At 40.7% G+C, this 23,604-nt stretch overlaps 2 protein-coding genes across 17 annotated transcripts in view; one reads left to right on the forward strand and one right to left on the reverse strand.

The window, feature by feature from the left end:
* ARNT2 (aryl hydrocarbon receptor nuclear translocator 2) overlaps window positions 1-17,685 on the reverse strand; it is a 211,745-nt gene extending 194,060 nt beyond the window's left edge. For 2 of the 5 annotated variants that reach the window (XM_061595764.1, XM_061595759.1), the window contains exons 1-2: window positions 13,763-13,997; window positions 11,059-11,118 (exon numbers count right to left, since the gene is read on the reverse strand). In XM_061595764.1, coding sequence (XP_061451748.1) covers window positions 11,059-11,097 — 39 coding nt within the window. In that variant the 5' untranslated portion in view covers window positions 11,098-11,118; window positions 13,763-13,997. Of the gene's footprint in view, window positions 1-2,413; window positions 2,432-11,058; window positions 11,119-13,762; window positions 13,999-17,599 lie in introns of those variants that run through there. The other 3 variants (XM_061595760.1, XM_061595761.1, XM_061595763.1) reach the window with 3 other exon arrangements.
* CTXND1 (cortexin domain containing 1) overlaps window positions 1-20,635 on the forward strand; it is a 36,673-nt gene extending 16,038 nt beyond the window's left edge. Inside the window, exons 1-5 of one of the 12 annotated variants that reach the window (XM_061595767.1) lie at window positions 14,176-14,260; window positions 14,351-14,579; window positions 15,323-15,394; window positions 16,536-16,603; window positions 18,460-18,490. In XM_061595767.1, the coding sequence (XP_061451751.1) occupies window positions 14,233-14,260; window positions 14,351-14,579; window positions 15,323-15,394; window positions 16,536-16,603; window positions 18,460-18,470 (408 nt within the window). In that variant the 5' untranslated portion in view covers window positions 14,176-14,232 and the 3' untranslated portion in view covers window positions 18,471-18,490. The other 11 variants (XM_061595768.1, XM_061595770.1, XM_061595776.1 and 8 more) reach the window with 11 other exon arrangements.
* Window positions 20,636-23,604: the final 2,969 nt, after the last annotated feature.

Genomic DNA, 23,604 nt, shown 5'->3' on the forward strand with positions numbered 1-23,604 from the left:
TTTATCGGCTTACAGCACAAGTTTCTGTAGCATATACAGATGGGCTCCAGAGAAAGTGGAAATGTTCAGAGTTCCAGCCAGACATTGCCTGCAACCAGGGCATTCCACATTCCCCCATCCCCTGTATTTAATGTTCCTTTGCCAACCATAACTCTACATTCCGTGGTTACTGAGCATGCTCAGTCCTCAATAGGGATGGGCAAAAATATCCACTTTGGCTTCTCTCTGTTTCTCATTTTTCCATTCTTAAGTTCTCCACATTTCAGTTTGTGATTTTTTTGAAGTTCTCACAGAAATTTATTGGCATTTTAGTGCTAATTTCTCCAAATATACACTTGGTCTTGCATGCGATTTTGCCTAATATATACATTTTTGCAAAATAATTTCTCCAACATAATGCATTTGTATGTTATTTTCTCTAATATATGCATTTTATGCACACTTTACCCTAGTATATCTTTTTTGTACACAATAATTAGCTGGCAAACTGAGCTTTATAATTCTGAGAAGTATTTCAAAAGATGGCTGTGTTTCAGTTCATATATTGTTTTGGAAAGTGTGAACTAGGTAGATTCACCTTTAAATGCAGACTGAATTGAATTTCTCCCCCATTCCAAGCCCTCACTGTGCTTTTTTTTTTTTTGGTCATCCCCTTGAGTTTCCTTGGCGCTTCCCCTCACATTCTGATACCTCCTCCTTGTTTCTCAGTAACCCTGTTATAGCTCCATAGCCCTCAGCACTTACCACCTGAGTCTGGTATTAGAAGGAGTGACAGCACATTGCCTATGCACAGTTGGGCATGCAATCATTAAAGAGAAAAGAGCTACCTTTGCAGAAGGCAACCTTTTGAAAGTCTAAACCGCTCTTTGGATTTCCTCCCTATGTCCCAACTTGTTCCTGTTAGCCTGTATTTTCTGGCATATTATATCCCTGTTAGATTATGGCCCCCTGTTTTGTCCTTTGGTGAGAGGTGGTGTAATGTAGTGGTGAACAGACTGGGCTATAAATCAGGAAGTCCCTGGTTCAAATCTTACCTGTGCCATGAACTCACCAGTGGCCTTCGGCAAGGCACTCTCTCTGAGCCTCAGTCCTTCCCCTCTGCAATACAGAGGATAATACTACTTACTTCCCTTACTTTGGGGTGGTTAGCATGAATTAGCAAGAGCCACATGTGGTAGAGTGCTGGACTGGGACCTGGAGGCCAGGGTTTAAATCCCTGCTCAGCCATGAAGCACTGAGAGAAAGAATATCAAGCAGAAGCCTTGTAGTGAATGTATTATCTAATAAGTGGCTTTAATAAAAAATATTTGTCACCTATTTACCAGAATTCTTTTTTTAAAAAAAGAAGCACAAACTTAACTTTGCTTTCTTCATTGCTTATCTCATAGACCACACTGAAACTGGTGGGGAGTGGTAGATAAAGTTTTAGGCTAGGATCGTGAAGTTGTTGTTATGTGCCTTCAAGTCAATTATGACTTATGGCAACCCTATGAATCAGCGACCTGCAATAGCATCTGTCATGAACCACCCTGTTCAGATCTTGTAAGTTCAGGTCTGTGGCTTCCTTTATGGAATCAATCCATCTCTTGTTTGGCCTTCCTCTTTTTCTACTCCCTTCTGTTTTTCCCAGTATTATTATCTTTTCTAGTGAATCATGTCTTCTCATTATGTGTCCGAAATATGGTAACCTCAGTTTCATCATTTTGGCTTCTAGCGATAGTTATGGTCTAATTTTTAAAGTGTTTTTAAATTTGTATATTTGTGTATTTGTTTTTAATGCTTTTAATTGTTGTAAACCACCCAGAGAGCTTTGCGTATGGGGCAGTATAATAATAATAATAATAATAATAAAATAATAATAATAATAATAATAATAATAATAATAATAATAATAATAATAATAATAATAATAATAATAATAATAATAAGCCTAACCAGTGCCGAATAGAGGGAACCAATACTGCATGCGATTTGGAAACTATATTTCTGTTAATGCAGCCTAAAATAGCATTTGCCTTTTTTGCAGCCACATTTTGCTGTTGGCTGATATTCAGCTTGTGATCAACAATTCCAAGATCCTTCTCACATGTAGTATTACTGAGCCAAGTATTCCCCATCTTATAACTGTGCAAGGATATTTAATAGAAAGAGAATCATAAACAGCTACTTGCATTAGATGCATTTGAACCTTTGCTAACATATTGTTGGATAGTTATGTTCTTTCTAGAGTAACTATAACCAAAAGAACCATCCACCCTCTTGGTTGCATAAATATGCTTGTAAAACTGTAACACCTGCTTCAAGGGTGAAGGATGTCAGCTCTCAACACATGCTTTGACAAAATGAACAACTAGGACATTGGCTCAGCCAGAGGTGCCTTCGGGCACTTGGAACACAAACAGACATCACTTACCCTTTCACCACATGTGCCACGAAACTTGGCAAGAAGTTAAGTGGGTCATGTTTTCTGCTCAAGATTAATGGCTTTTTACTGGTTTCCTCCAGTCTATTAAATGCACCCCAAGTCTTCTCTTCCTATATAAAAGTGAACTTCCAGGATTCACTTACCCTTAGGTGTCACACTTAGCAATGAAAAATACAGTGGCGTTATTCGGAGAACAGCTGGCTCTTTTTGCCATGGCTTGCACCGAAATCAGTAGGACAAACAAAAACAAGAGATGCTATTTGGGAGATAGTTGGGAAGAAGCAATATCTGACACTACAGAAACTCCTCATGAAAATTCTCCAGAATTTCAGTCCACATTTCTCCTAATAAAAACATTTTTTGTGGTCAGTTTGGACTAATGTACACATTTGTGCCAGCTGTTTCTTGACATAATGATTTTTGTATGTTATTTTCATTCCTATATTCATATGTATGCACACTTTCCCCTAATGTTCATTTTTGTAAACATTGGATGGTTGACGAACCGCATTGCAATTTTAGAAGAAGTTTGAATTTCGTAGGACGGCTGCGCCTCAGTTCTCACATTGTTTTGGAAAGTGCAAATGTGATATTTTCGGCTTGAAATGCAAACTGAATCAAATTTCTCGCCCATCCCTACTGTCTGTTTGACCTTCTGAGGCAGAAGTATCTGGGTGCAACTTTTCTTACGCACCACTGATGGTGTCTTTCCCAAATATGTTTGCTGCTGATAAGGAAAATACAAGAGTGCAGTTTATGCGTGAGGTTTGACATTTAGTGTATGTTAAAAACAAACAAACTAATAGTGGCATTTAAATTTTGGGAAAGAAGCACCAATGGACCTTTGAGCAACTTCTAGGGTGGGTGTAATATTGAGGAAAAACAAAACAAAACTATCTGCCTCATACATTTAAGGTGCTATTATAAGGCTTTAAACCATTGTGGCTTTCCCCACAGAATCCTGGGAACTGTAGTTTGTGAAGGGTGCTGAGAGTAATTTGGAGACCCCTGTTCCCCTCACAGAGCTACAATTCCCAGAGTTCCTTGATAATCGCCATCTCTTTTTATAACTGGGGACCAGCCAAAGTCACTGTAGACAAGCTGTAATGTCTAAATGGACTAAATGGACTAAATGGATGCTGCCCGTATGACAGAATTACACAGAGTAAACAAATCATGTATCAGGAGGGGAGAAGGTTAATCTACACAAGTTCCATGCAGCTTGTAGAGGAGAAGATCTTGTGCACAATGGCTTGAGTGGCTCAATATTTGAATGGTTTTTAAATGCTGGAGAATGGAAAACATTATGAATCACCTTGAGGATTATTAAAATGCAAGCGCCAGATTGATTGTGATATATGAACTATAGGGTACAACTGACATTAATTATTGTGTCATGCTGGGGACTGACAGCATTTCAGACCAGTCCAGACAAAAGCAGACCATCATGCAAAGAGGGTCAATAAACATATTGCCACATTTCCTAATTTTAAAAAAATGTTGATTCAAGGGTCTCTTTCTAAACGATGGACAGTTATTTAATAACAAAATTAACATGGATTTGCAGTCTTTCAAGATTCCTTTTTAGTCCACTCATTTACATGTCATAGGTGTTATCTATCTGATCTCATTATCTATCAATGTCAACCTGATCTATCATGTTAGGACGTAAGAAAGGACCCATAAAGTCACAACACTGTTGTCTCTTCAAGCATCATTTAAGTGGCACGGCACAGGAATAAGAGTGTGCTCTTATGTTGCTCCTAGGGATGGACAAATCTGCCCATTTTGGTTTCTCTCAATTTCTTGTTTTTCCAGTCTTAAGTGAGTTTGACCGATGGCAAATTCCACCCCACAATGAAAATTTGTTTACATTTCCCTGCAAATTTATGCTAATTTACATATTTTTGTACACACCTTTGCCTAGTATAAGCATTTTTGCAACCACTGTCCCCCCTAACAGAATGCATTCTTGCATTATATTCACACTAATGAGCTTGGCAAAGTTACTTTTTTGAAGTACAACTCCCATCAGCCCAATCCAGTGGCCATGCTGGCTGGGGCTGATGGGAGTTGTAGTTCAAAAAAGTAACTTTGCCAAGCTCTGTTATTCTTTGGCTGGAGAACTGTATTGCAAAATTCAAGTAAGTGCAAATTTCAAAGGAGAGCTATGTTTCAGTTCACGTCTTGGTTCAGGAAGTGTGAATTTGGGAAATTCACATTAAAATGAGTACTAAATGAATTTCTCTCCCCCTTCCTACCACCTCCCATGCAGCTTGCACAGGAGAACCTCTTGTGCTAGATCTGGCCTATATGATCCATCTGCCAACACTTCCTGGATCTGCATGCAGTTGTTCCATGTGGTGAGTCACAGAATTGCAGGTAGGAGCTTCTCAGTGAAGAACATTCAGGCCCTGGTCTGACTGCGCCCACCAAGGCTCACCGCTGGACCCCCCTAGGCAGAAACAGTATGAAAGGGTTCCTGGTTCAGTTGAACCTTGTTTAAGCAACAAGGCCTTAAGCAACAAGCTCTGGTGTGTTCCTATATCCTTAATAAACAGACACCTTAAATGCAAACATGCATTTTACATCATATCTAGCTTGCTCCTTAGAATCCCCAATTTAAAGAGAGCATACAAATGCCTTCCCTCCCAAGTAATTGAATTACAGCAGGAAGTCCTAATATTCAGCTGTATTCTTTGGATCATATAAAGCAAAACACGGCACACAAACAGCCACTCCACATTGGAGTGGTTTAGTATCTGTCATTCCTGGAACTTTCACTAATCTATTTTGTTGCCAGGGAACATCAATTCAATTAGCAAGTTAAATCAAATGCTTCATAAGCAAATGAAAATAACTATTAGAACTGTTGAAGGGAATCCTGATTTAGCAAATTACCAGGAAATGATTAAAAGTGTACTGCACAGTTGTTGTTTTTTAACATGATGAATGGATCTTGAGCCCAGTTTATGTACCTCTCCAAAAACAGTCCTTTCCAGCTCTATTGTGCAACAGAAGCAGTAGCAATAGCATCTCTCCCCACCACCAGGGGTGTAGCAGTCTAGGGTCGCAGGGAGTCGTAGACCTCTTACTATTTGGGAGCAGGGTCCCAGCCAGGTCTCTATGTACAAGCCAATCAACATGAAAGGGGAGTGTGTTAGCCACTGAGGAGAGTGCTGACTGGAGTCAATTAGAGTGAAAGGAACCAATCAGAGTGAAAGGAAATGAGTCCGCCACTGAGAAGACTCTGCTTAATAGCTAACACATGCCTCCCCCCTTTATGCTGATTGGCTCCTTAGGGATGTGGTGTGACTGTCATGCAGAGAGCCTGCACTTCTGAATTTGCCACTATACTACTGCCCACCATCACCATCTGTAGGCAAATTTAAATTTAAAATATTGATAGCTTGTCCAATGGAGTAGCAAAGTGATTATACACTCTCCCCTATGTCAGATATGAAGTTTAGGAAAGAGTTGCTTCTGATTGCCTTTAGGCATGCAGACAGAAGACTTGGTTAGACCCCTGGAATATAGCTGAAAAAGAGGCATGGCCTCCAGATACTCATGCTTGAGCAATGCAAATTGCCTCTAGACATGGTTAATGGCAGCTGAGCAATCGAAGGATGACCAAGTATAAAAACAGAAAAAAAGTAATTTTTAAAATCATAGCAAAATCAGTAGCCAAGCACCTGCTTGATATACACTGACTGGGTTCACATGCAATGTTAAAACCAAACTTAAACTATGAGTGTTGGTTTAGCATTACATGCAAACTAGCCCTGTTTGGAGAGAAACAAACCATGAGCAATAATTTGCACATGGTACTCTGCTTTCTTTGTTTCTTCCTATTTATTTATTAGATTTATATCCCACCCTTTCTCCCAAGTAGGAGCCCAAGGCCAGCAAATACAGGAGTTGGAAAGGAGCAAATCAGGGACCTTTGCGCAGTGTGTACAAACACTCTGCTTGGTCATGTTAAACCATAATTTATTTTAAAGTGGTTGGAACACTTTTCCTGGGGAAGAGAGTTCCACAGCTGTGGTTACACTATTGAGAAGGCCTGTTCTCATAGTACCCACACATCTGATTTTTGCTAATAATGGGCCAAAGATCAGAACCTCCAAAGCTGATCAGAATGGACAGAAGAGTTCATATGGGCATATGTGGAGCTTCAGACAACTGAGCCCTAGGTCATTTAGGGCTTTGAGAATTCTTAATTACCGGTTCTAAATCTGTCTGATAATTAATGTAACAGCTGCAAAGATCGGCCTTTGTTGGGGATAAGACTTTCTGATTGATAATTTTAAAATATGGCATATTGCTTTTATAACTAAATCAACTTATTTCTTAAGAAATGTTAACTATGCATATAGTTTTATGGAGAAATTGATATTGTTTGTTGCATATTGGAGTAACAAGTTTAATGGTTCTATACATCCATTTGTTTTGTGCATCATCAGTTGTATGTTTAATATATTTAGGTTTATTAAATTTATATATCACGTCCCACTACAGGAAGTCCCAAAGTGATTTACAACCAGAGCAAAAATACAATAACTAAACAAAAACAGTGTATAATTTGAGAACAAAAGGAACACAGAAGTTTTGTCTATCAGTTCCCGGCAAGGAGACATTCAACCAAAACACAGAGGAAAAATTCCCTCAGAACTACACAGCCAATTAGAGATGGTGCTACCTCAGTAAAGATCATGCCACTCTGCCTGGTTGCTAAGCAACATCTCCACACACACCCCTTGGTTAGCTGGCTTACTGATAATAGAATCAACCCTTAAGTTACACGCTGAATGATCTCAGTTGTTGTACTTCCAACAGTTAGATGCACCAAACTTTAGATTTCTTTCGAATAGATTGCCTGAAGGACATAAAAGCCATCCTTTCAAAGTGTCCTTTTTCTAGACTACTGATTTGTAAAATTCCCAATTTCAAAGTACTCTATCAATATCCTCTCATTCCCAGAAAAAACACAGGTTGAACATGAAACACTATTTAAAGTCTCGGGGCCTCGGAGATGGAGTGAGTGGGAGAATTGTCATGAACAAATGAGGCGTAGAAGAGGCAATGCAGCTCTGTAAATTACATAATTAATAGAAGAAGCTGAACATAAGAAAGGAAAATGCCTCAAAGGACCTGCAGCACACAGGCAAAGGAACTCAGCACGTCATGTCTGCATTGCTGCTGTAATAAAGGACTGATTTCTTCTCTGAAAGAACTTTAGCAGCAGCAGAAAAAAAGAATTGATTTTACAGGGGGAAGTTGCGGATCAAACATATTGCTCTCTCTAGGCGCAGAAGACACTAGCCTGTCGATATTAATCAACAGCATTTCACTTCATAATCAGAGAAGCAAGAGTTTTTTTAAAATCAAAGTGGGATAATTCACAGACACCACAATACAATTAAACCATCCAGGTTGTGATTTAATGGACCCCAAACTGAAATTAGAGGCAGATTCATGTGTGTAATTTTGAATAGGTGGCAAATAATTAAAGCAGCCCTTATCCTGACTCATGAGAACATTTGTTTCACATTAAAGTTTGGATAGGGTGTGGGGTTACCAATTTTAGGATGGAATTGTCTTACATAAATCTGTGATGGATATGGATGGCTTCTAAAGTTTTTATTGAGATTACCGGTTTGCATACTGTTCTTCCTCAAAAAATTAGGGGGTGTTCCTTCTCAGTGAGAAGATCTGTGATGGTGGACCCGTTTATCTGAAATACAGTTTGCTTGCCACTTCTGATCAGTATCTCCGACTTTGATTTATATACAGTACCCGTTTTAATTTATATATGCAGGGTGGTATTGGATCTGTACACATTCTAATTTACATGCACATGCATTTTACACATGTATTTGTAGAAGGACAACTTTAACAGTTAACAGCCCTACAGGTCACCTGTCCAGACTGTTCTGCTATGATCAGAAGTATATTTAAATTATAATAATTGTTTCTAATGAGCATTATGGTTCTTTATCTGTAAATATTGTTTATTGTTGTAAACCACCCAGACAGCTTCGGCTATGGGGCGGTATACAAATGTAATAAATAAATAAATTCTTCTAATAGGATGCCTTGAAACAGAGGATTGTCCTCTGTAAAGGAGGGCACAGGGCCACCCTACTCTAGGCTAGAAGGATCTGTCAATTTCAGGTCTCTCAATTTCTCATTTTTCCAACCTTAAATTCAATTCTCCACATTTCTGCAGCAATTTGCAATTAAAAAAACCCTCAAAATTCATCAGCGTTTTAGTACAAATTTTTCCTAACACATTTTTGTGTACAGTTTTGACTAATGTACACATTTTTGCAAGCAGTTTCCCCTAATATAATGCATTTTTGTATGTTAGTTTCACTCATTCATTTTTATGCGCATTTCGGTGTGTAACACTAAATATTAGAGGACTAGGGGATGTTGTCTCCAGCCACTTACGTAATCTTTTTACAAGAAACGTACAAGGTGGGTTGTAATAATAGATTGCTTCCCCATTCATATTTTGGTCAGCAGTCTGTGGCAAAGGGGTCTTCCTACTCCCGTGGGGTGGGTATAGTGTTGGCAGGCTCAGTGGATTTTCAGTTGCATGCCATCTGCAGAGACCCGGACGGTAGTTATGTTTTTGCTAAAGGGTTATTGGAAGGTAAGTTGTTCACATTCCCATCAGTTTCTGCTCCAAATACATGTCCATTCCCCTTTCTATCTAATTTTTTTTTAAAACTGATCCATTTTCCAAAAGAAACTACTCTTATCATAGGGGGAGATTTGAACATGGTCTGCGATGCAAATGTAGATCGATCCACAAGGGTTCAGAGAGGGTCTATAAGGGAACAACACTGGCTGCCCATTTGCTACCGGGGCAAGTTCAAGGTTCTAGTTTTGGTGTACAAAGCCCTATACAGCTCGGGACCAGGATACCTGAAAGACCGTCTTACCCCTTATATACCCAGTCAATCACTCCGCTGTGCAGGTGAGGGCCTCCTGCAGATAGCATCTTATCAGGAGGTCCATTCCACACAACATTGGAAGCGGACCTTTAGTGTGGCATCACTTACCCTGTGGAATTCCCTCCCCTTGAATATTAGGCAGGCACCATCTCTGCTATCTTTTTGGCACCTTTTGAAGACTTTCCTCTTTCAACAATAATACTCTCTCTCATAATACTAGAACTCGTGGACATTCAAAGAAGCTGAATGTTGGAAGATTCAGGACAGACAAAAGGAAGTACTTCTTTACTCAGCGCATAGTTAAACTATGGAATTTGCTCCCACAAGATGCAGTAATGGCCACCAGCTTGGACGGCTTTAAAAGAAGATTAGACAAATTCATGGAGGACAGGGCTATCAATGGCTACTAGCCGTGATGGCTGTGCTGTGCCACCCTAGTCAGAGGCAGCATGCTTCTGAAAACCAGTTGCCGGAAGCCTCAGGAGGGGAGAGTGTTCTTGCACTCGGGTCCTGCTTGCGGGCTTCCCCCAGGCACCTGGTTGGCCACTGTGAGAACAAGATGCTGGACTAGATGGGCCACTGGCCTGATCCAGCAGGCTCTTCTTATGTTCTTAACAAGCCTTTTAAGTTGAGACCTATCCCAGTCTGTGTCTGTGTTAGAATTGCTTGTCAATATTTTTTTTAATGTTTTAACCCTTTTTTAAAAAGATGTTTTTAAAGCTTTTTTAAAAAAATATGCCAATGTTTTGTTTTAATGTATTTTAAGGTCTGTTTTTATGATGTTTTAAAGTGTTTTTAGCACTTCTGTTTGCTGCCCTGGGCTCCTGCTGGGACGAAGGGCGGGATATAAATCAAATAATAAATAAATAAACCAAATCAATTATTGCAACTTCTAGCACAATGTAACCTGTCTGCCGCATGGAGACAGGCTAACCCAGGGATCCGAGATTATTCATACTTTTCATCATGGTTTAAATCTCTTTCCTGGTTGGATTATATAGTAATCTCTGCCCCCCTGCACTCAGATCTGTGGTCAGCAGACATAATGCCTAGGACAGTGTCAGATCATTCAGTGGTTGAAGTGGTCCTCTGACATTTGCAATCCACTCCCGCCCACCCAATCTGGAGGCTAAATCCAAATTTAATTGCCTTTCAAGATTCAGTTCAAAGTATAACAACGGCATTAAAGGAATATTTTGAATTCAACATAACTCCAAATATGGTGTTTACCATGGTTTGGGATGCTAAGAAAGTGACATTTAGGGGAATATGTATAGCAGAACAAGCAAGGAAGAAAAAAAATTGAGGATCCTATCAGGTCCCTATTGGTAAAAGACATCTCCAGCCTGGAACAGCACTATAAGCAAAGGGGCTCTAGAAGGATCTTGCATACATTAGAGATCAAGCATAAAGAACTTGAAGCCTTGGAAACTAATAAAATTGCCATTTCTTTACTTTACGTTCGACAATGTTATTATGAGGCAGGGAACAATCATTCTAAATTATTATCTAATGCATTAAAAAGGAAACAAAGATTAAATAAAATACATGTTTTAAAAGACAAATCAGGTAGAATGATACATGATTGGAAAAATTTAGAATTTGCTAAATTTTATAAAAAATTATACAATTCCACAAACCCATCAAAACATAGTATAAAGGATTACTTACCAGGAATTCTCCCCCCCAAATTAAGGTCTGATCAGTCATGTTCTCTGAACTCTGCTATCCCTGCAGAAGAAATTAAAATAGCAATAAATCATCTTAAAAATAACAGAGCAGGACCTGATGGATTTGGGAGTATATTCTATAAAATATTTAAAGATATTTTGATCCCCAATTTGGTTCAATTATTTAACGCAATCTGGACTAAGGGCCAAATTCCAACTACATGGCACGAATCGAGAATAATAGTAACACTCAAACCAGGGAAAAATAGTACCCAAATGGAAGCATACTGTTCGATTACCCTCCTGAATCAGGATCAGAAATTGTTCACATCCATCTTGGCCTTCAGGCTCAACGGAATAGTTTCTTATATTGTGCATTTAAACCAAATAGGTTTTACACCTGGAAGGCACATCTCAGACCCTAGAGTTTTAAATATAGCTTATCATTATATACAGCATGATCATCCCCTTGCCTTTTTATCATTTGATGTCTTTAAAGCATTTGACTGTTTAGAATGGCCATATTTATTGCAAGTTTTACATCGCTTCGATTTAGGGGGGGAAATTATTTCAGCAGTTACCACACTATATTCTGACAACAAAGAAATTGTCAGCACAAATAACTTAAATGCTCCACTGATCTGTATAGAAAGCGGAACAAAACATGGCTGCCCTTTATCACTGATGCTCTTCGCCCTTTCCCTGGAACCTCTGGTGGATAGGTTACGTGCAAATCCAAATATAACTGGATACCGGGGAAAGGGTGAAGAGCAATTTATTAATATGTATGCAGATGACATGATACTGATGCTGGTGCACCTCAAGGCTCCATAGAAGCACTTAAAAAGGAATTGGACACTTTCACACAAATATCAGGAGTGAAGGTAAATTTTGAAAAATCTGCTATCATGTTCCATGAATGCCATCCCAAGATTCAACTAAAAGTCTGTAATTTCCTAAAACTGCACATGTATTGAATTTCATTTAGTTACCTGGGGATTCAGATTCCCAGGAAACTCTCCGTTGTTTCATCTGAACTATTATTCATTAACTAGGAATTTGAAAAGAGATATTGGTAAATGGAGTAAACTAAACGTATCAATTTTAGGGAGAATTACGGCTCTTCAAATAAAAATCATACCTAGATTTTTATATTTATTTCAAACTGTGCCTGTCACCCCCCATCAGGATGTCTTTTGGAAATGGCAAAAAATTCTAAATTAATTTGTTTTCCAGAAAAAAAAATCCTAGACTAGCAATGAAAGTATTTTATAGGAGATTGGACGGAGGAGGTTGGGGGCTGACACATTTACAAACACACTATGAAGCATTTCAACTTTGGCAATTAGCCTTTGATGATTACCAAGTCAAACAGAAGTTGGATACCACTTGAAGAAAAGATGCTGTCTAAGGGACACCTGTCAGGATTTCCATTTCTTCCCCACAGAAAATTGGTAATATCTTGGATAAAGAACCCTTTCACTCATTTGCCATTTTTTGTGTGGTAGAGATGGCAATCTAGACTTGCCCCCACGTTCTCACCAATGATCCCATTAATCTCATATCTAGGTCTGATTGACAGTGCTCTACATAATAGAATTAAGCAATGGGAAACAAGTGGATATTATAGAATAAAATATTTTTTTAAATGCAAGATACTCCAGTAACAATACAACAACTGAAAACTGATATTCTGGAATGGAATTTAAATTGGTTACAGGAAAAACAAATGGCACACTTTCTTTGGGATGCTAATTTTAAATTACATGCTATGAGGTCACTTACACAATTTGAATTGATGGTTCTGAATCAGGGATTGACAGGGAAAGTATAGTAAAACTTTTAAATAAAATTTTAATGGACACTCAAACAGAACCTCCTCTTTTCCCCAAACAAATATGGGAGGATGATATTAAAAATAGAGGATAAAAAGTGGATGGCACTCTGGATGGCAAAACCATTTAAATCAGTTTCCGCTAATCTGAAATAAATGAGCTTAAAAATCTATCCTAGGTAGTATAGAACTCCAGTTCAAATTACCCAAATCACATCTATGACGAACCCTGCCTGTTGGAGAGGGTGTCAGGAAAAAGGTACATGTTTTCATCTCTGGTGGACCTGCCCCTGAATTCAGATTTTTGGGAGGGAGGTCCACAGAGAACTTCTCAAAATCACAAATTGTATGTGTCATGAAATCTTGCCCCAAGGGTCACGATTTGCATCCTTCAGACCCAATTCCCACCCTTGGGGCAATTGATCTGGAACCCATTCACCAAATTCCCCTTGCCAAGGCTGTGCAAACCAACACCAACCCTGCAAGGTAGAAGATAGGCTGCCACCACCCCTTCACTGGTTCAACTCTGAGCTAGGGGAACTCAGAACCCAGAAATAGGCAAACCAAGGTTCAAATAGACAAGAGCCAAACAGACACTCCTTGTTCAGAAACCTCTGGTTAAACCAAAATATACATCTACTTAACTCCTTGGTAGTTTGTGGTCAGTGGCCAAGGTGCTGGATTCAGAACCAACCCTTCCCCCTCAATTAATACACCAGGTTAATAAGAAGTAGCTTTATTAAAAATATAACTGCACGTTAGTATATAGCAGCAAGACAATTCCTCAAAAACACACACCCAACCAGGGGTTCAGGTATAACATAAGAGTTCAACACACAACAGAAAATAACAAACTAGTCTGTCTACTTACTTAAGAGGTAATTATTGGTAAGTCTCATCTCTCCTCAGAGAGAATAGCATCAGGTAAGAAGCAGTGGAACTCCACATAGGTAACCACCCATCAAGATGGAAACCCAGAAGAACAAAGGCTATGAGTCTCAGACCCTATACTTAAGGGAAAAAGAAACCTAATGGTCCAGGATGAATTAACCAGTCAGGGGCTTTCTGATGTAATCCTCTTCCCGAAGCTTCTTCACTTTTTCGCGCCTGGCAGGCCCCCCTCCCATCTCTGATCTCAACCTTCTCAGGCCTGCACAACCTTGAGTACCAGGCTCCCAGCAGATTAGCAGAGATAAACAGGTGTTTCTGTTCAGGCCTTCCCAACTGCTTGCAGCTGGAAACGAAACTTAACATTTTCCTCTCACAGAGGCCTGTCTCCTTCCAAGATGTAACTCCCATAGTTCCTTGTAACTGAGCCATGATACAACTCCAGGTTAACAAATGCACAGAAATTTACAATTTCATGACAGTATGTTCTGCTGAGTTATGTTTATTATCCATATTTGAAGATATGCTAATATTAAATTTAAAGAATTGATATCTCTATTGCTTCTGGCAGCACATCAGACGGTGGTACAAAGATGGAAAGAATTAAAAGATTTGAGTATATTGGCATGGATAAAAAATGTATGGAACATTGCCTTATTAGAGAAAATTACCCGTTTACTTCGCCTCTCTCGAAGGTTGGAAAAGAAAGACAATTTCAATGCTACATGCTGGGAATTTATTGCATATGTTTTGGAGTGTGATTTACAAGGACATTTGTCAGTTGCAGCAAGATATATATGGTTAAAGAACTTTTCATTTTATTGCTATGACTAACCATGCAAACAGTTCTGTTTTTCTCAGGGGACTGAGGGTGGGAGGGAGAGGGGGTTTGGTATGTTCTTTGAAGGGTGGGAGGGGTTAAAATATACTATGCATTGGCTTAGTACAACTTAATGTGATTTATGTTTATGATGTTTTAATTGGAAAGTTGGCATAAGTAAAGTTTAAAGTGTTCTTTAATGAAAAAAATTAAAAAATTGTTTCAGAAAGTGCAAATTTGATAGGTTTGCCCTTAAATGCAAACTGAAATGAATTTCTCCCCCATCTCTACTCTAGGGTCTCAGGCAAAGGTGATTCCCAGCCCTTTCTGGAGTTGCTGAGCATTAACCCTAGGAGCAAAGAATATGTGCTCTCACTGAGCTAGGCTGCTGGGATACACAGCATGTTCATATGTTGGATGATCTCATGTCTATGTGGAGAGCATCTGGGGGAACATGGGCTGGTGCTTTATACCAAGTCAGGCCAACTGCCTATCTAGCTCAGCACTGCCAACCCAGACTGGCAGCAGCTCTCCCTGGTTATAGACAGGGGACATTCCCACCCCTACCTGGAGATTGAACCTGGGAGCTCCTATGTGCAAAGGCGATGCTCTATCACTGAGACATTTGACGGACATCCCTTAATAACTCTCATAAACAAATAAGATTTAAACTAAGTTTAAAAAAAAAATCAGGGCGCCTCTATGATATTACAACTCTTCCAGGTCTCAGCCTGAACCAATCTTTGTGAAGTCTCGATGTTATGAAGCCAAGGAGCAAAGCCACCAAACATTAAGGCAAGTAGTGCTGGGAACTCACAATGGTGCCCGCCTCCAGAATGCTAGCATTTCCTTGATTTGTGTATATGTAACATTGGGTTTACTGTATGAAATCATAAGGGAAAATTACACTCTGTTTGTATTCACCATGGAGTGTGTTGGGAGGAAATGGGAAAGAGTGTCCACCGGCGCAAGCTGGGATAGGAAATGAGCATTGGTTGCTGAGGACAAATTGGGTTATGCCTGGCTGATGGATTATAGCAACAGCAGTAGGAACACTGGATGACAGATTACTGCTGCTGTTTGGGGATTATGACAAAGAGTCTTTTTCCTAGGCCTCATTTCTGCATAGTTCTGTGGGGATTTTAAACCACTGGTGCAGGGACAGGGAGGGGGCAACACTCTGGTACTTTTTTCCCCAATAGCAAAAGTGATGACATCATGTGTTGGAGCTGTATTGCAAGCTTTGGGGGAGGGCGTTGGAGGCAGGGATAGAAGGCTCTGTCAGTTTGTCATCTTTCCAGTATTAAATTCAGTTCTCCGCATATCTGCAGCAATTGGAGAATACTTTTTTTAAAAAAATCCTCATGAAAATTCTTCAGCACATTTCTAACACACACATTTCTGTATGTAGTTTTGACTAATGTACACATGGGGCACGGTAATTCCCCTTATATAGTGCATTTTTGTATGTAACGTTCATTACATTTATTTTATGTTCATTTTTATGGGCACTTTTACCCAATATATGCATTTTTGTAAACAACGCTTGGTTGAAAACAAAATTTGGATACTTTTGAATTTTGTAGGATGGCTGTGTTTCCAGTTCTCCTGTTGTTTTGGAAAGTGTGAATGTGAAAGATCCAGTTTTAAACGTGAACTGAATTTCTCCCTGTTCCTACCTGGAGGACAGGTCTGGCACATGATCCCTTTGTTAGGCAAGGGTCAGATCGTGTGTGGCCTAAGGTCACCCCCAGTGAACTTCATAGCTATTCAGGGATGTGAACCCAGGTCTCCCACAGCCAACTGATTTTTGATGAAATAGGCATCATGCCATGGATTGCTGGTGTGTGCGTAGTGCCTAGAGCCGCCACTGATTGCCAAAGCCATGGAGATCATTATAAAAGTGAAATTAACATTTTGTGTCCTTTCACCACAGAGGCCCTTTTGGCCGATCCAGGGTGTATGACAAGGAAACACTCCTTACAGGCCCATCCTGTATATCAGGTCAGTTTCCTCTGCCAGTCTCTAAACCAGCCTTTCACAGCCTTTGGGTCCCCTGAAGTTGCTAGACTACAACCCCCATCAGCCCCAGGCAGCATGGCCAAAGGCCAGGAATTATGGGAACTGTAGTCCAGCCACATTTGGAGACCCAAAGGTTGGGAAAGGCTGCTCTAAACCGTTGTTGTTATACGCTATATGCTATGTTATATTTGGATGTATTCATAGGGTTTTCATGGTAAGAGGTATTCAGAGGTGGTTTACCATTGCCTTCCTCTAAGCCTATGGCACCTGGTATTCCAGGCTTTCTCCAGGCCTGATCCTGCTTAGCTTCTGAGATCTGATGCAATCGGGCATGTTCAGGGTAGTAAGGCTGTAGTGCTCTAAACCATGAGGATTTACCAAAGATCCAGATTACAATCCAAAGAAGGAAGGTGTGGTAGGAGTCAGCAGCTGGTGGCCTCCAAGTCTTTCCAGCCCTGGAATTATGCTAACCTTGCCCCGCTGCCTGTCAAAGGACCTTCTGTACACAAAAGCCAATCCAGTGATCACAAAGACCAGTACAATTAGCAGCACGAGGAAGGGCAAATAATTCTGGGTTGTATTCAGCTAGCATTTACTCAGAGTAGACTCACTGAAATTAATGACCATGACTGACTTAGGTCTATTCAGTTCAATGGTTCTACTCTTTGAATACAATCCCCTGTTTACACACCCCAAAAGTCTGTCAATAATGACAATAACTTATACTCCACCTTCAGGGGGAACCCCCCCCTTAAGATGACTTATAATAATTTAAAGCAAGGGCAAACAAAGACTTAAATACCATTTAACAATCCAAAACCCAGATTAAAATGGTATCAGCTGCAGCAGCTAACAACCAGCATGCATACCACAATAACATGGTAGTAAAACACAAATAAGATCTGCTTAAAGGCATATGCAGAGAAGACTATATGTAGTTAGTTTGGGAGAGAATCCCAGAAATGTGGGGCCACCCACCTTTAGGTCCTGATTCTGAGACCCACTCATCAGATGAGCCTTGGTGAGCTAGTGTCATGCTACCAGCTCCAGCAAGAGCAATAAGGAATTTCAGGATCACAGATAGGTCCAAGTGAACAGCTTACTCCAACAGACCTTGACAGCAAACTGAGCCTTTTAAAACCACTGCCTCTAGAAAATCTGTCCCAGACTCCATCCCCTTGTGGAGAACTTCAGATTCTTAAAGGGGCATCCCTCTGGCTGAAGATAGGCACTCCTCCTCTGTTTCTTAGCCTCCCATCTAGTGTGCTCCCTGCATGGCTGGCCCAGTGAAATACTGTGGGAGGCATTTGGTAACTCAGGGGAAGGTGCCGTTGAAGGTCTGGCGCTCGCTTTACTGGCCCTGGTGGCCTGGGAGGTTCTTCTGAGAACTCCTGTACGGCAGCTTTGGGTACAGTGGACTTCTGATTTCCAGCAAGCACACACAGAACCCTGACCTTGGTCTGAATCCTTGTCCAGCTCCTTAGCTGGGGACTCTGCAACTTGTAGCTTGGAGTCTTGATTGCTGCTGGACTCTGGTGTCATGACCTAAAGGCAGTGGCGGTTGGTGGCTCCATGTCAGTGGAATCCACTCCAGGTTTTAGTCTGAACTTTCAAGGAGCTGTCCATTGTGAAGCACCTTGGATAGCTCCTTAAAAGTTCAGACTAAAACCCGGAGCAGATTCCACTGCCCCACTGACACGGAGCCCCAGCCACCATTGCCTAAAAGCAGGACATTTAAGGCAGGAACTCACCTCTTTAAAAATCCTAAGGGCTTGGGCCGTAGGTTTCAAGGTGGACCGTGATGCTTTCCTCAATTACATCGTTGTCCTCTTTTGCAGGTATACAATGACGGCAGCAGTGGGAATTAACCCTGATGTGGAAAGACATAAACAATGGAAGGACCAACACCCGAACCCGTCTTTGTCGACGTGGACAAAGGACTAACATTAGCATGCTTTGTCTTCCTTTGCCTCTTCCTGATTGTCATGATTATTCGCTGCGCAAAAGTCATCATGGACCCTTACAGCGCCATCCCGACGTCCACGTGGGAGGAGCAGCACCTGGATGACTGACAAGGGGAGGCAGGGGGAAGAGGCGGACAAGAACGGCCAACGGGGAGCTTGCCCAAGAGAGCACAACTCAAACAGCTTCTATGGAGGGAGGAGGGTGCAAAATGTTATACAGCTTTCCCAAGATGCACAGGGCAATGTAGGTCCCCTCTGAGAGAGCACACAGAGGATAGATTCCTCTCGCATATCACCTTGGGTGCATTCCTGCGTTCTTCCTTCTCCCAGCCTATTTCGATGCAATGACCTCCAAGCTCTGATAAGGAAATGATTACCGCTGTATATCAAGTAGCACAAAGGCTCTCTAGGCACTAGAAAAATCCCTTTCAAGCTTTTTCTAATATAATCTCTATGAAGCAGCTTTTCTCCATTTAAAACCATTATTTGTAACTGAAATGTGAAATACATTCTACAAATACAGGCAGTGCGGACATGACACATAGATACCAGGGTATGGAGGGTGGGTCAAAGATGTGGCTGGTGTTTTAAAATGAGGGTATTTTACAACAGATTGGCCACAAAAGGCTTCAGGATTTTTCCTCAGTCATAACAGGTGTACGTTACAAGGTTGATTAAAAATCAGGGTCCTGGGCAGGACAGTCATATGCATATCATAGCTTTCAAGCAATTTAAAGCACATGGCTTCCCCCCAAATATCATGGGAATGGTAGATTGTTAAGGGCGCTGAGAACTCTAGCTGTGTGAAGGGTAAACTGCAGTTCCCAGGATTCTTCTCAGAAGAGTCTTCTCAGTGGCTGACTCACCTCCTTTCACTCTGATTGGTTCCAGTCAGCACATAAGGAATAGGACTCTTCCCAGTGGCTAACATGCTCCACTTGCATGCTAACTGGCTTATACGTGTAGATCAGGCTGGGACCCTGCTCCCAAAAAAGTAAGGGGTCTAGGATCCCCCCTGCGACCCCTGATGACTACACCCTTGCTGGTTGGATAGCCTTGTCACATTGGCTGGATAACATCTATCAGGAGCAGACAGAGGCCCCCCAAAGAGAGATAAAGTAATCCTATCCAACTTAAGACTTGAATCAAACCGATGGGACTTACCCAAAGCTGTAGCCAGACACACTAAGTAGGTAGGAGTTACCAACTTTTTTCCCCATAGGGCTTCTCTACCTTTACCTGTAACCTGGCAGGGAGAAATGTAGCAGGTAAACTTTCCCTCCTCCAGTTCATCTCCAGGCTCAGCTTTACAGCAGGGCACCACTTTACAGCGATTCTCTTTACAGTGCTTCGCTAACACAGCAGTCTCAATTAGATGCAATTAGGCTAAAGCCCCGCTTGTTCCGCTTTTACGGCGGTTTTCGGGCATCACGCGCCATTCTGTTCAATGAGTTCTGCTTTACAGTGGTTTCACTTTACAGTGGGGGTCCGGAACGTAACCTGCCGCATGAGTGGGGCCCTACTGTACTTACTTTTTTTTTTTAGCCTATAAGGCTGCTGTTAAAGGCAGAGGACCCCCTGCCAGACTAAAGGTGACAAACCTCATCAACAGATGGAGAAGTAAGAAGCAACTGTAACCTGATGTGGCTTTCATCTCCCAGTGGCAAGGCTAGAAGGAAAAGAGAAAGCAAATTTTGGACCTTCTAAATAGCTCATCCGCTAATACTTCTGGTTATACTCCTGAATAAGATGCCTTGTTCAACGCACAGACACGCCCCAAAGACAAGCCGCTTGTTTGGACAAATTCTCTTTGGAAAAAAAAATTAATGGAAATTTCATATGCACAAGGACCGCAGCTTTGGGTGACCAAATAATTCTGAACCGCATGAGAAAAAGTGCCTCTGCTAATTTTATTTTAAGTAAAATCAAATAAATGTTAAGTCTTAAGTAATTCTTCCATACCAGGGACAGTTGCACGGAGAGAAAGAATATCTAACAGAAACCTTGTAGTGAATGTATTATCTAATAAGTGGCTTTAATAAAAAAATCTTTGTCATCTATTTACCAGAATTCTTTTTTTTTAAAGAAGCACATACTTAACTTTGCTTTCTTCATTGCTTATCGCATAGACACACACTGAAACTGGTGGGGAGTGGTAGATAAAGTGTTAGGCTAGGATTGTGAAGACCTGGGTTCAAATCCCAAAACATATTTTCACCTATTTTACCTTACAGGGTTGTTGTGAGGATAAAAAGAGAATATGTATGTTGTCACATTGAGCTCTCAAGATGAAAGATGGGGAACATGTAATAAATAAAGAAACAGACCCCCCCTCCCCAGATTGGGCATGATGATGGTGCCAAGATTTCAGGATCAAGAAGTATCAGAGATGAGCCAAAATTTCTTAGAAGACATTTTTCTGAGATTTTTGTTTTTCTCAGAAGGCCTGAAAAAAAGACCATTGTGCAGAATTTTTATTTATTTATTTATTTATAAATATATTTGTATACTGCTGTTTCATTTAAAAACATCAAAGCTGTTTAAAAGTTAAAAAAACACACCATACAGTAAAAAATACAGTAAAATATGGTCAACTATTGCAAAATGGCATCTTCTTAATTGCCCGCATAAGTCTGGCAGAACAGAAAGATTTTCAGCAGGCATTTAAACGTTAAAGCAGAAGGCACCTGCTGAATCTCTGTTGGCAGGGCATTCCAGAGAACTGGGCCGATGACACTGAAGGCTCGATTTTGTGTCAATGTTAAATGAGCCTCACCAGCTCAGGGTCAGCCAAAACCACTCCTGCAGATGATCTCAGTGATCAAGCTGGAATGTAAGGCTTCATACCCTGGATCTAAGTGGTTCAGGGTTTTGTAAATTAATACAAAGACCCTGAATCTGTCTTGGTAGTGGATGGGCAGCCACTGCAGATGTTTTAAGAGTGGTGTCACATTTTGTCAGCCATGTGCCCCTATCAGCAGTCTGGCCACTGCATTTTGCACCAGCTGGAGCTTCCCAACCAGGGCCAAGGGTGGGCCCACATAAAGTGCATTGCAGTAATCCAGCCTCGAGGTTACCAACGCATGGACTACAGAGGTCAGGCTATCCCTGTGCAGGAACAGCTGTAGCTGACGAACCAGACCAAGTTCGTAAAAGGCCCTCCAGATTTTCTCCACCATTCAATGATGATGATTGCTATTCTCCCCCCCCCCAAGTACTCTGCAATGATGTTAGTGAGCACTGAGGAGGATGCAAAATGGTGGCCAGCTTGCCAACACAGTTTTTGCTGCCTGGTGCACTGGTAGCAAATACAATAAAATAAAACAAAAGCCTTAGGAGGAAAAATAAAGGATAAGGCTATCAACAGGCAAATGCGGGTGGGACGTAGAGGTGAATAAAATTATGGATGTTTTTTTTTTGCATTGTTCCAATGTTTTCTTTACAGTGAAATTAATGTAAGTTACTTAAGTTATGCGACATGCATTAAATTGTAGACAGCAAGACAAATAACACAGTATTTAGTGGAAACCAAACTGCAGTAGAACAGAAACGGTGCCGATTGTGATGCATACAGGTTGGAACAGAAATCACTGCCTTCTTACAATCCTAGATAACAATACATATTTTTCATGTTACAAAAATATGTATCTTAAATAATGCTATCATTTGTGTGAGGATAAAAAAAAGTGTGTGACTGTGTGGAAGGGAGGGGGAATGTTTCAAACTGGGCCATGATGCAGATCTGCTAAACTGTTTTCTTTCCAGGCGTTGCTTTGAGAGAGGAAAAGGTACATTTGTCCTGAATGTAGTTAATGTGCTTCTGTCCTGATGCTCTAAAAATATGACATCCACCTTCTCTTCAGCTAAAGGGTCACAGCTGCCTCAGTCTCTGTGTATTGTCAAGGAGGGGCTGGGATAATCCATCACCTAAGCATGGAAGAAGGCTTGCTGAATGTTGTGCACCAGATTTCCAAAGCCAAGAGCAATGTCTGCTTTCTCACTGCACTTCCAAACCGTAAAGATATTGCTCATTTAGCACAAATCCACGTGCCCCAAAAGCCACCTCCTTCATATAAACTGGACAAACAAATATTCTTGCAAGTACTGAAGCTCTGAAGAAACTGGCCCTTGATAGCATCATTTCTTGCAGCTTTAATGCTATTACTTAACAGATGTTTGTGCCTGCACCACTCACGTTGTGAAGTATTCCAGGTGGGGTTCGCAGGCAGCCAGCGCATCATCTAAATTAATGCTCTGGTAGAGGAAGATTCATCTGGGTCCTCTGGCACCATTTAGTAAAATCAATTTCGTACCAGTGCAAATCTGCAAACTCAACAGCTATTGTTGTGTTTGATCCCAGTGGCATTTTGGAAATCCCCCTTCCCCACAGTAAAGCATTGTGTTCTTGTTTTAATGCATCGGCAGTAAATAGAAGGTTTTACAACGTCCAACAAACAGCGACAATTCCTCAGTTTTGAAATGCTATAAGGGGTTTTCCAGGATTACTCTCTTTAAAAAAAAGAAAAAAAGACAATGTCTAGAACAATTCTGCAAAACAAATAGGACAGGGGAAGACTTTTCAAACAGGGAAAATCACTCAGACAACTAAGAGAGATATGTATAGGAGGGGAAAGTTTGCTATATGGTAAGCTAGTCATCTGGATCAATGCAGATATTTACCAGACCCCTTTAACACACAGCCTTGGGTGCTATGGTTGTTGCTGCCACTGTGGACTTATTGCTACATTAATCTGAGCCTTGAAAAGCACATAGAGGTGAAAGAGAAATGGGGAAAGAGCATCACTCTTCCAACTTCCTTCTTCGGTTCTATGCACTTTTCAAATGAGAAAAAGGTAAGCACTGTCACCACTTGACAGGGACGGAAGGATCCGTTAATTTCAGTTCTCTCCGTTTCTCATTTTTCTGATCTTAAATTCAGTTCTCCACATTTCTGCAGCCATTTGAGGTTTTTTTAAATGAAAAAAATCTTCATGAAAATTCGTCAGCATTTTAGTGCAA

The sequence above is a fragment of the Rhineura floridana genome, chromosome 14 (assembly GCF_030035675.1).
Source record: "Rhineura floridana isolate rRhiFlo1 chromosome 14, rRhiFlo1.hap2, whole genome shotgun sequence".
Taxonomy (NCBI): Eukaryota; Metazoa; Chordata; class Lepidosauria; order Squamata; family Rhineuridae; genus Rhineura; species Rhineura floridana.